General features: G+C 45.4%; 1 protein-coding gene across 2 annotated transcripts in view; it reads right to left on the bottom strand.

Annotated features, from left to right (window-relative positions):
- LOC111834369 (FYVE, RhoGEF and PH domain-containing protein 2-like) overlaps positions 1 to 12,876 on the bottom strand; it is a 27,847-nt gene continuing 14,971 nt past the window's right edge. Inside the window, exons 3-17 of one of the 2 annotated variants that reach the window (XM_023793576.2) lie at positions 12,629 to 12,872; positions 11,672 to 11,761; positions 10,814 to 10,959; positions 10,275 to 10,431; positions 8,200 to 8,338; positions 7,615 to 7,673; positions 7,015 to 7,161; positions 6,729 to 6,821; positions 6,520 to 6,599; positions 5,614 to 5,644; positions 5,451 to 5,537; positions 5,099 to 5,233; positions 2,016 to 2,162; positions 1,143 to 1,280; positions 1 to 768 (exon numbers count right to left, since the gene is read on the bottom strand). In XM_023793576.2, coding sequence (XP_023649344.1) covers positions 574 to 768; positions 1,143 to 1,280; positions 2,016 to 2,162; positions 5,099 to 5,233; positions 5,451 to 5,537; positions 5,614 to 5,644; positions 6,520 to 6,599; positions 6,729 to 6,821; positions 7,015 to 7,161; positions 7,615 to 7,673; positions 8,200 to 8,338; positions 10,275 to 10,431; positions 10,814 to 10,959; positions 11,672 to 11,761; positions 12,629 to 12,872 — 1,888 coding nt within the window. In that variant the 3' untranslated portion in view covers positions 1 to 573. The remainder of the gene's footprint in view (positions 769 to 1,142; positions 1,281 to 2,015; positions 2,163 to 5,098; positions 5,234 to 5,450; positions 5,538 to 5,613; positions 5,645 to 6,519; positions 6,600 to 6,728; positions 6,822 to 7,014; positions 7,162 to 7,614; positions 7,674 to 8,199; positions 8,339 to 10,274; positions 10,432 to 10,813; positions 10,960 to 11,671; positions 11,762 to 12,628; positions 12,873 to 12,876) is intronic. The other variant, XM_072713289.1, reaches the window with a different exon arrangement.

A 12,876-nucleotide genomic window follows, 5' to 3' on the forward strand; every position in this document is an offset into this window, starting at 1 on the left:
TTGTTTCCCATACTTTATTAGGTTAACGGTATAAATACTGCATTGTATTAAGGATTATAGCCCTTTATTGCCTGAGAGTGAACTGAAGCGATTGATGTCTCGGTGAGAATATCAATACACAGAAACATGACAAGTGCTGTTCAGGTACATAAATCATTAACGAAACAAATAAAATCCATCCGCTGCTGGCTCCTCAATCAGAAGATCTGTTTTGTAACACGATGCGATGCCTTAAGCATATGGTTACCAAATCGAGACATTTATGATTCTGGAATGTTCTGCTGCTTCACCATGTGCATTTTTTGTGAGCTTGCCATGTTGCATCCATTTATAAAAAACATGTGTGTACTCATAGTAAAATATGAGTTATTAAGAAAAAAAACACTTTAAATAATAAATTTGGACAGATCAACACCAATCTTAGTACCACTGAAGTCTAGAAGCTCACACACAAGCACAGTTCTACAAACGTGTCCATTCAGTTATTATAATAATTATTAAAAATTACATATTTTTTAAATCTAAGCATCGTTATCCAGGACCCGGTTCTCCTAACAAAACAGAGAAAGCCGTTCAGTCCTCATCCTCGAGATTATCCCCAACTGCTACCCTGTTGATCACCTCTACCCATCTGTCTCTGAGTTCCTCGGTTTCTGCCAGGAAAGTCAGAAGTAGCTTCGATTGGCTGAGCTGGAAGGTACATTTGTCACCTGACAGCTGCTTCACCTGGTAGCCCAACAAGGGAATAGTGACCTGCGCTTTCACGTCCTACAAAGCAGACAGAATAGATGACTGTCAACTCTAAGATATTACTGCATGTATATGAGGTTAAGAAAAAACACAGCGCTCCATTTTTCTTAATCAGTTTAAAACCTTTTACACCGAGTATTACAGCAGTGTAGGGAGATACATGTGACATCCTTCTGCTACAAACTGCGTTTCTAAATAAAAACGATTCTGCTATTAGAGATTAAGTATGACTACATTCACAACTGATTGTACTATAAATTTATAAAGGGTGCAAGCTGCTTTGGAGCATTTAGAATAAAGGTTCTTTTGTAAGGCTTGCATTGATTACTGAGAGACGTAGACTAATAGGAACAGGAGAGACGGTGCAGGAGCTCAGTGGAGGCGTGACTAACCTGTGGTGCCAAGTACATGTATAAGACAAGGGGCTCGTCCCTGGGAATGACGAACCAGCCCCTGCTCTTGCCCTGCTTGTCAATCATGGTCAGGAAGCTGCACAGGAGACTGGTGTCTGACACCCCCCCGGCCTCTTTCTGGCGGATTTCAGGTGGAGAAATAAATGAGACTCAGGAACTAACCCTGACCCGGACCCCCCCCACCACCTGACTCCCCAGCATGCAGTCCAGTACACCCCCACGCTTGGGTACCTTCAGTAATGCCCCCCTCCCGTTTCATACCTCCAGTACACCGCACTCCCTTTCATACCTCTGGTGCCCTCCCACCCCCGCTTCACTACCTCCGGTGTGCCCCCCGCCCCCGCTTCACTACCTCCAGTACGCCCCACACCCCCGCTTCACTACCACCGGTACGCCCCCCCACCCCTGCTTCACTACCTCCGGTGTGCCCCCCACCCCTGCTTCACTACCTCCGGTGCACCCCCCACCCCTGCTTCACTACTTCCGGTGTGCCCCCCATCCCTGCTTCACTACCTCCAGTGCACCCCCCATCCCTGCTTCACTACCTCCGGTGCACCCCCCATCCCTGCTTCACTACCTCCGGTGCAGCCCTGGCCACCGCTTCACTACCTCCGGTGCAGCCCCTGCCACAGCTTCACTGCCTCCGGTATGCCCCCCAACCCCACTTCACTACCTCCAGTATGCCCCCGTCTCCGAATCCCTACCTCCGTTATCTACCCTGCACAACTTCGCCCCTCTTCCCCACCCCTCCGGTAAGCTCCCCCCACCCCGCCCACCTCACTTTGCTACCTCCAGTACATACCCTGCCCCCGCCTCGCTACCTCTGGTACACCACCTGCCACACCCCTGTACCTCCAGTATGCCCCGCTTTCTCTCCACAGCCGCAGGTCCATCAGCCCCCCCAACTAGCACGGTGTAGCAGTCCCGGCAAACGCGGTTCACCCGGTTGCCGTCATACTGCAGGGCCGCCTTGTAGTCTGAGCATCTCCAGCACACCACCTGTGTTACACAAAAAACGTCACAGAGGCAGAAAGGTGAAGACTGTGCAGACCAGACCAGACTGCATTCCTCCAACATGTTTATGACACAAACACAGCTTATACAGTGCATCCGGAAAGTATTCACAGTGCATCACTTTTTCCACATTTTATGTTACAGCCTTATTCTAAAATGGATTAAATTCATTTTTTCCTTCAAAATTCTACACACAACACCCCATAATGACAACATGAAAAAAGTTTACTTGAGATTTTTTGCAAATTTATTAAAAATAAAAAAACTGAGAAATCACATGTACATAAGTATTCACAGCCTTTGCCATGAAGCTCGAAATTGAGCTCAGGTGCATTCTGTTTCCACTGATCATCCTTGAGATGTTTCTGTAACTTAACTGGAGTCCACCAGTGGTAAATTCAGTTGATTGGACGTGATTTGGAAAGGCACACATCTGTCTATATAAGGTCCCACAGTTGACAGTGCATGTCAGAGCACAAACCAAGCATGAAGTCAAAGGAATTGTCTGTAGACCTCCGATACAGGATTGTCTCGAGGCACAAATCTGGGGAAGGTAACAGAAAAAGTTTTGCTGCTTTGAAGGTCCCAATGAGCACATCATCCGTAAGTGGAAGAAGTTCGAAACCACCAGGACTCTTCCTAGAGCTGGCCGGCCATCTAAACTGAGCGATTGGGGGAGATGGGCCTTAGTCAGGGAGGTGACCAAGAACCCATTGGTCACTCTGTCAGAGCTCCAGAGGTCCTCTGTGGAGAGAGGAGACCCTTCCAGGAGGATGACCATCTCTGCAGCAATCCACCAATCAGGCCTGTAGGGTAGAGTGGCCAGACGGAAGCCACTCCTTAGTAAAAGGCGCATGGCAGCCCACCTGGAGTTTGCCAAAAGGCACCTGAAGGACTCGCAGACCATGAGAAACAAAAATCTCTGGTCTGATGAGACAAAGATTAAGCTCTTTGGTGTGAATACCAGGCGTCACGTTTGGAGGAAACCAGGCCCTGCTGATCACCAGGCCAATACTATCCCTAGAGTGAAGCATGGTGGCGGCAGCAGCGTCATGCTGTGGGGATGTTTTTCAGCGGCAGGAACTGGGAGACTAGTCAGGATAGATGGAAAGATGACTGCAGCAATGTAGAGACATCCTGGATGAAAACCTGCTCCAGAGGGCTCTTGATGGTTCATCTTTCAGCAGGACAACGACCCTAAGCACACAGCCAAGATATCAAAGGAGTGGCTTCAGGACAACTCTGGATGTCCTTGAGTGGCCCAGCCAGAGCCCAGACTGGAATCCGATTGAACATCTCTGGAGAGATCTTAAAATGGCTGTGCACCGACGCTTCCCATCAAACCTGATGGAGCTTGAGAGGTGCCGCAAAGAGGAATGGGCCAAGCTGGCCATGGATTGGTGTGCCAAGCTGGCCATGGATAGGTGTGCAAAGCTGGCCATGGATAGGTGTGCCAAGCTGGCCATGGATAGGTGTGCAAAGCTGGCCATGGATAGGTGTGCAAAGCTGGCCATGGATAGGTTTGCCGAACTGGCCATGGATAGGTTTGCCGAACTGGCCATGGATAGGTTTGCCGAACTGGCCATGGATAGGTGTGCCGAACTGGCCATGGATAGGTGTGCAAAGCTGGCCATGGATAGGTGTGCCAAGCTGGCCATGGATAGGTGTGCCAAGCTGGCCATGGATAGGTGTGCCGAGCTGGCCATGGATAGGTTTGCCGAACTGGCCATGGATAGGTGTGCCGAACTGGCCATGGATAGGTGTGCAAAGCTGGCCATGGATAGGTTTGCCAAACTGGCCATGGATAGGTGTGCCGAACTGGCCATGGATAGGTGTGCAAAGCTGGCCATGGATAGGTGTGCCAAGCTGGCTATGGATAGGTGTGCCGAACTGGCCATGGATAGGTGTGCCAAGCTGGCCATGGATAGGTGTGCCGAACTGGCCATGGATAGGTGTGCAAAGCTGGCCATGGATAGGTGTGCCAAGCTGGCCATGGATAGGTGTGCCAAGCTGGCCATGGATAGGTGTGCCAAGCTGGCCATGGATAGGTGTGCCGAACTGGCCATGGATAGGTGTGCCAAGCTGGCCATGGATAGGTGTGCCGAATTGGCCATGGATAGGTGTGCCAAGCTTGTGGCATCACATTCAAAAATAATTGAGGCTGTAATCACTGCCAAAGGTGCATCAACAAAGTATTGAGCAAAGGCTGTAAATAATTATGCAAATGTGATTTCTCAGTTTTTTATTTTTTATTTTATAAATTTGCAAAAATCTCAAGTAAACTTTTTTCACGTTGTCATTATGGGGTGTTGTTTGTAGAATCTTGAGGAGAAAATGAATTTAATCCATTTTGAAATAAGGCTGTAACATAACAAAATGTGGAAAAAGTGATGCGCTGTGAAAACTTTCCAGATGCACTGTATCTCACAACTGGTCTTATAAAACACCCATCAGTCAGGTTTTTGACATGCAAGTTCCTATGATGCATCATTATTTTCTGACAATGAACTAAGATTCTGGAAAGTATCTATCAGAGAGGCGGAAACAAGCTTCACTTCTGCTGGCTGGTAGCCTATTTGTCAGTTATTGGGTCTTGGGATTATAAGGATCTTGGGATCTTTGACCAAAAGGTCCAAAAACTGCAAAGGTCCTCATGCACATCTTTAGGGTGCCGTTTCACCTAACTACAGAATTTCCACAGGTGATAAGCCACAACATAAATAGGCAGCAATTTAATGACATAAGTGATGCATGCAGCTTTGGATGCTAGAATCAATGCATCAGGAATACAGTAATCTCCTCCCAGCAGTCGCAGTCTGGGTCCAACCTCAGCAGTTGCAGTCTGTGTCTAACCTCAGCAGTCGCAGTCTGGGTCTAACCTCAGCAGTCGCGGTCAGCAGCAGCAGCTTGCGGAATCTCACCTGACCACACGCACGACAGTGGTGCCTCCGGCGAATCAGAGCACTGAACTTTTCCCCGCAGCGCATGCACATAGACACCAGGTTGTCCCGAATCCACTGGGGGGCTCGCTTGCCCAGCTCCTGATGCTCCACCACCTGCCAGTCAGACAGAATTCAGTAAAGTGCCCCACAGGGAGGCGCACTGACTGTAGAACAGAACCCATTATCAAATGACTACAGGTCGCAGAGCTCATAGGACATTTCTGCATTCCAGCTGTATGAACTGGTGTTTCACTGCAGCTGTAATAACTCAGTTAAATGTTTTTTTCTTTCTAATTCCTGCCTGGGGTTTCCTTTCCAGTGGATACCTGACCTGCTGCTCCTCTGGACTTGGGCAGCTGACCGCACTCCTGAAACTTTCAGATTTCTTCTCATTCTGCTCGATAGCGCTCTCACAAGCCTGGGATGGATGTTAGACAGAAGTCTGTGGATCGACACCCACGATCTTAAACACAATGCAAAATATCAGGTGGTACCTTAATCCACGCCTCCATATCAGCCTGAGACCTGGCATTCAGCAAGGGAAAAAAGCAAAAAATCAGCTTTAAAGAACAGAACAAACGGATCCCTGTCAGCAACACAAATGTTTTGAATCATGGCTTACGCAGGACTAAGACCCTTTCATTTGGCCCATGAAAATCCCATAAATTCAAATATGGGAGATAATTCAGTGGTTTTCACACAAGACACTCGCCTTTATGAAAAATGAAACAATCCAGACATTTGTCAGCCACTACAGACTAGACCAGCCATTCTCAACCCATGGGTCGCAACCGTTCTGAAAGGGTCACAAGGCAGAATTGGAAATGTGAGCATTTTAAAACCAGCAAGCTCCTATGCTGATCCACGATCAGATTTTCCAGCCCAGTTGTAAAATTAACCTAAATTAATGGGTCTTGTTTAGAGCAAAACTACTGAATACTCAACCAATCCACGAAACCAAACCACAGATGCTTAATTTAAAATTCACTGGCACATCCAATCAGATTTGTGCGACAGGCATTGATTGGCGTAAATTACAGAGTGCAGTGTGCGATTCATCATAGCATTAATTTAAACCTATACTTGATATAGGGTCAGACTGAGCTGGCATGGTAAAGATTGAGTCGTGGTGCAAAAAAGGTTAAGAACCACTGGGATAGAATACCTTCTCCCTGCAAGATGACAAACAACACAACGGAAAATGTGTTTTTACATTAGTGGGGCCTCCAATGACCCCATTTCACTGCAAACCCGACTATGAAAATAAGGCTGTGGCTTTTCTCATTTTTAATGTCTTTATTTAAACTTTTTTTTATTTAGGACATCTGTTTTTCAGTTTTCAAAAACCACACAGACAACAGAACAAACAAAGACTGTCGCTGGAAACGCATCAGTCTCACCTGGCCTGAATCTCCAGGGTGCAAGATTTTCCAGAGATCAGAAAGGAGTGGGGAATCTCGGCATCTTTCATTTCCTTCACCTGCAAAGATTAGCAGCGAACACAGGATAGCGCATGAGGAGATGCGGACAGCAGTGAGCAGGCGAGGTGGGGTGTGCGGGTGAGCCGCAGGCGCGCGGCGGGTTCGGGTTCGTACAGGAATACCGATACCTGCATGTCCTCTATGTCCACCTGAACCTTGATCAGGAACCGGGCTCCTGTCAGACTGAATCTGGGCACGCAGTACAGCAGCATGTTGTTGAACTGCCAAGAACAGCATTTCAGAGTGACTGTGATGCTGGAAACACATGGCAGACCCTGAAGGCTCTCATTCAAGGATATACCCCGTTACTGCAGTCACATGAGCCGCTTCAGGGCAACATTTGTACAGACAGGTAGAGAAGGGAAGGGTGGACGGGATGGTGGGCATTGGTGGACGAGGAAGGGGCTTCCCCACCAAAAACAGGTGGCTCTCTTTGCCGATGTTGTTGCGAAAGGAGATCTTTAGCACTGGCCCTTCCCGCAGCAGCCGGTTGGATGGATCCACCATTTCGTCTCCCATTCCGAGTAAGGAATAGACCTCCCACAGCTTTTCCAGGCGTTCCTGAGCATGAAAGGGAAGCTTGTGAATGAGCACATTTGCATTCACAGTTTGCTGTAAAATAGAGCAGAAGCAATAAGAGTCCTTCTTATATTGTGAAACTAACTTCCAGTTTCCTGACATAGCAAGTTCTTCGCTTTCAAATCCACTTTCAAATCCAGATTTTTAACTCCTGACCTTTGATTTTGGTGTAAGTGAGAGACTTCGGAAAATGAATCTCTACTAATAGCAACAGGGATTTTTAGACAGATGACTTCATTACAACAGTACCCAAAATGTACTCTAAGGGGGGGGAATTAATGAAGTAAAACTGCAGAACAATTTTAGACAATTGGGTGTTTCTGTCTGTGGGAAGTTTCAGGAAACCAGGCAATGATGAGCACAAGAGAACAATGTCCCTCAAAGAGGAGAATTATGGGCTCACACCTGATGTTACCATAAGCAGGAGTACGTTACCATATCAGCAATAGCTGCGTTGGAGTGTTTGGCTGCCTCAAAAATTATATCCAGGGCTTCTGAAATGCAACACAATATTCCTATGTATGTTTCTGGGATTCCACAAGAATTTGTTTTATTCAGGTACTTCTAGAACAGAAATAACACTGACTTGGATTCCAAGTAACATTTAAATATTTAAACATTCCCATATTATACCACATCTTGTGCACATAATAATGTTAGCGGTGTAAGAATACAGGATACTCACAATTTGGTTCAACAGATGATTCAGGGTTTGTGGTTTGAGACACTCACTATATATTCAACAAAACGAGACTGAAAACTAACTTGGATCTCAGTTCTTATTCCTTTTTAGGCATGAAATGTTTTTTCCAAACAATTTTGCTTTTTATTGCTATTTTTTCCTTATTCTGTATATTCCAGTACAAAATGCAAAAATAAAATCTCAAAGCAAAACTGAGATAACGCCTATTGCACCCTCTTGCTTTCATAATAAATGATTTTGTGCCACAGTGCGTTGTTACACTCCTTCATAATATACAGTATACACGTCACGGCATGTAAGCAAATGCAGTCACTCACTCTGAGCGTCTGGCCGGTCAGCCGAGTTCTCCGGAAGTTTCTTCAGGTAATCCTTCAGTAACATCTCGTAGCGAGGGATTCTCTGGACAGGTTCCAACATGTGGTGCTGTAGGGTCAGATTTGCACTTGCCTCTTGTTTCTAGAGACATATGGAGAGAGAAGGGGAGATGATTGTAGGCTGGCTTTTTGGTAGAATAAAATAGTTTCCTGCATAACACTTTACTTGAGGAGACACAAATAATAGTAATTACAGAGATCAGTATTTCACGTTATTCATTACTTGTTCCTTCAGTACTACACAAAGGTTTACAGAATTAACTGGTATAACAAATATAGCAACTGCTTGAGATAAAAGATACTTCACAATTCATTAGTGACAGTAGTATGTAACTAAGACTTAACTTGTAGTTAATTCATTAGTAAGAGCTTAATGCTATATTATTTGTGCCCCCCTGAAGAAAAGTGTTACCATTTCCTGTTATAAAAAACCCAGTTTTTTTGTACAGCAAACAGTCCCGTAAGACACAGGAACCAAAGTATAGAACAGGGCAATTTTATCTGCACCCAATTTCATCCAGTCAGACTAGAGCCCTGCGCGGGACTATTTTTTTAATCCCGCTCCCGCCCACTCCCGCTGAATTTCTGACCATTACCGCCCACTCCCGCTGAATTTCTGACGATTCCCGCCCAATCCCGCCCGCTGTCTCTGTCACTCCCGCCCGCTCCCGCCCACGACAATCTAAAACCCGCCCAATCCCGTGAGATTTGCGTTGGGTCCCGCGGGATCCGCGGGATCCCGCTCCCAATGCAGGGCTCTACCTGGGAGTACAGCAACGGGGAAGGTGTGTCGCCTCAATCCCGAAGTGCCAGATTTGTGCCCGTTGTACACTATCGCTTTGCCGCACTTCACACAACACACAAAGTTCAGCTATTTACCCTCTTTGTTTGTTACAATTTTAAAGTTTTTCCATATCTCCGATTTCCCCAATTTTAGTTTTGTTTTATATTCTCCCTTTGCAATTTTATTAACAACATCAGCTGCATCCTCCATCCTGCTAAGCTAACAATTTTGGGACCCGCTGTCTATTTTTATCCCGCCCGCTATCTCTGTCACTCCCGCCCGCTCCTGCCCACGACAATCTAAAACCCGCCCAATCCCGTGAGATTTGCGTTGGGTCCCGCGGGACCCGCGGGATCCCGCTCCCAATGCAGGGCTCTAAGTCAGACCACCCCATGTAATTCCTACTCCCCCCCACGCCCCCAAAACTCTAAAATCCCCCTCTACAGATTCTCCAAAAAAGTCTTTAATAAAAGCCTTTGTGTTACTTGTCTCTATGTAATCAGAAAGTTAATGATTTTGTTATGGACTACCTCAAGAGACACAAGCTGAAGGTTTTGGAATGGCCATCATAGTCCCCTGATTTAAACATCATTGAAAATTTGTGGGTAGACCTTAAAAGAGCTGTGCATGCAAGACGACCAAAGAATATTACAGAACTAGAAGCCTTTTGCAAGGAAGAATGGGATAAAATCCCAAGTACAAGAACTGAAAGACTTTTAGCTGGCTATAAAAAGCATTTGCAAGCTGAGATATCTGCCAGAGGAGGTGTTACTAAGTACTGATTATGTAGGGTGCCCAAATTTTTGCAGAGTGCCACAATAATGTTTTTATTTTCTATCTTTTTTTCAATTTATGACATAAAAAGTAACTATGCATCAATGTTTGGTGTAAATATTGTGCATTTTTCCATTTCCTACAGAGACTGTGTTTACATCTTTTCCATTAAAAAATGACCAAAATATGTTATTTATCGAAGGGTGCCCCAACTTTTGCATACTACTGTATATCCAAGTTAAGGATGCACAGACACTTCAAACTCATGTTCAACTTAACATTCATAAAACTAGGTACTTTGGCACTAGATGGCCACATCAAGTCACTTTGGTAACCAGTGGTTCAATTCAAACATCTAACGACATTACAGTCACAACACAGACACAAAGGTTACCCACAGTCATGATGTTCAGAGCTGTCAATCACTAGCGAGAAGCTCCCCCGCTTTTAAACCACCCACCTGAAGTTGCAGAACGAGCTCCTCAAAGCGAGGGCTCTTTTCCCTCCACGTGTTGATGAGCTCCATAGCACGGTCAAAGGCCTTAACATATTCTCCATACATCTTGAGGAAGGGCGCAACCTTCTGGAGGACATCGCCAATACGAGGGTTTTCATCCCTGTTGTGGAGAACGTCTGTGTCTCATTTTTCATACAGTTTTCAGTCAACATCAAATACAAATTAAATAAAAAATTGCCCAAGAATTCCAAATCATGCATTATAAAATTATATTAAAGTAGCTATGTAACACTGTGTGAAAATAAATACCAGAAAATCTAAAAGAACAACAGAGAACAGAAATCCTGTCTGAGTAGGTATGGAAGCACAGATTGACGTCCAGGTGCTTTAACTCCTTAGGGTCTGCTTATGTAACTATGAGCATTTTAATCTAATCTTATGCAGGTCTGTGCATGTTAAGTGTGCATACTCTCGTCATGTATCTCTTGAATACGTTTCCTCTCGCAGTCCAAAGACATGAAATTAAAGTGGGAGTTGCTCACCACTCAGCCATGCGTCTTTGCAGTTCAGGAAGAAGAAAACCACCATGGAACTGGTGGATGCAGGAGATGTTGGAGAAGATCTGCCGAACCACATCCTCAGGGAAGGAACCCAAGCGTGCTTCTTGTAGCAGTGTGAAGAAGAAGCCCTACAGAGAAACATGCTAGCTAGCTGTACTGTCACTGCTTCAGAAACTACCAGGACACCAGCAACAGGCAAACAGCACTTTAGAATTCACAGTGACTGGCATTATCATGTGCTGCCAGTCACCAGCAGGGGCTGGTCTCATAGCCGACTCCAGGCTTTTCTCCGGGGGTGCAAGGTGAGAAAGCCTGACCAGCCATTCATCCAGATAAATATATTTGTAACAAAATAAAATAAAATAGTAAAGGCATTTACAATAAATTATTATTACACACTGATATGGCTAACATTAGTAACATAGTCAAATATAACTTTACAATATAATTCAATTTACTGAACGCAACATATTGAAATAGAATTTTCATCATACCAGTAGAGGGTGCAATTTCACTCGCTGAGTCCCTGTTAAAAATCACCTGAGGCTGGACTCCCTTTCCATTCCCTACTTCCCACTGCTTAAACCCAAGCAATAAGGCAGCACACAGCAAGAATAAGTCACTGTGGGTTTTAATTAATAACTTCACCCTGGACGCACACACTGATGGCAAAGAATTACAAGCAATAATAATTATATGTGCTTCCACTTTTTCCTTCTTTATAGTTTTAGTCATTGGTTTTCTGATGGAACAGTAAGCACTCCAGACCCTGTCACAGAAACCATTGCTGAGAGCCATGTGGTTTGAAGCAGACCAGGTAAAGTTCTTCAGAGACCCTACCTGGTCCAGCAGCTGCAGCCGCTTGACGTAGGCCTTCTCTGTCTCCAGTAGCTCACTGGCAATCTTGTAGAGCTTCTCTCTGTTAGTCTCCTTTTAGCAAAAAGCATTGCAAGTAAGTCAAGCATGGTGACATGTCTGATTAAATATCAGGAAAGGCTCCAATGTTGTAGCCCTGAGCAAAGCATAATGCTCAACCTGCACTGTCTTGGAAATGTACCTACTGAGGTACGCAGCCTGTATTTGAAGCCCAGTTACCATTTGGCACTTGCTTGCCCTGTAAACTGCAACTTCTGACCTGAAGAACAGCTTTGTGCATGCAATGAGGAAATAGATTTAATAATGTTTATATCTAAACAACCCCCCACAAACCACACATAGAAGGAGGAACCGCTGCCAGAAATGCGTCGGTTTCTCTTCTCACTCCTATTATGATGAAACGCATGTTCTCTAAATGATCTGTGTTATGCATATAAACACAGGAATATTAAAACCTGTGCCAATTAAACTGAAATGAGTGTTGCAAAGAGATCTAGACAAAAAAAACCCTTGACACAGTAAGGAAATGGAGGCAAAGTACAGGTTACAAAGAATGCATACCCCTGAAGTTAGATGGACAAAGGAAGAAAACCAACTGTCTCACTTTTGTGCCTTGTATGTATCTGCTAGTATCCTGAGTGTATGATCTAGACCAGGGGTCTCCAACTCCGGTCCTGTTGAGCTACTATCCAGTCGGTTTTCAATCCTACCTGGCTTCTGATGAGCCACACCTGTTCTCAGGTAAATACCAGGAGCAGGTGTGGCTCATCAGAAGCCAAGCAGCACAGAAAACCTACTGGATCGTAGCTCTCCAGGACCGGAGTTGGAGACCCCTGATCTAGACAAACTCAACATCTCCCTACAAATAGCCACAAACAGAACCAACATTAATTCAGCTCAACACAACAGAAGTCATATTACCTGTTTTTTCATTTTCTCACCCTCCCCTTCCTGGTCCTCCCCTTCCACTTCAGTAAGTGGGATTAATGCTAAAGACAGCCGAGTGCTGGTGGCCTTTCTCCTGAAGGTCTGCAGCCCTCTCCATTGAGATTTGGCACCCCCTACTGGTCCAAAATCAGTCAGATCTAGGTATTTCTGGGACTGGGTGTTCTCCATGTCTGCATTTTCTTGTGTTAGCTTCTCAGGCTTGTTGGGTAAATCTGGCCTGA

This window comes from Paramormyrops kingsleyae, chromosome 6 (genome assembly GCF_048594095.1).
Source record: "Paramormyrops kingsleyae isolate MSU_618 chromosome 6, PKINGS_0.4, whole genome shotgun sequence".
In the NCBI taxonomy this organism is placed as follows: domain Eukaryota; kingdom Metazoa; phylum Chordata; class Actinopteri; order Osteoglossiformes; family Mormyridae; genus Paramormyrops; species Paramormyrops kingsleyae.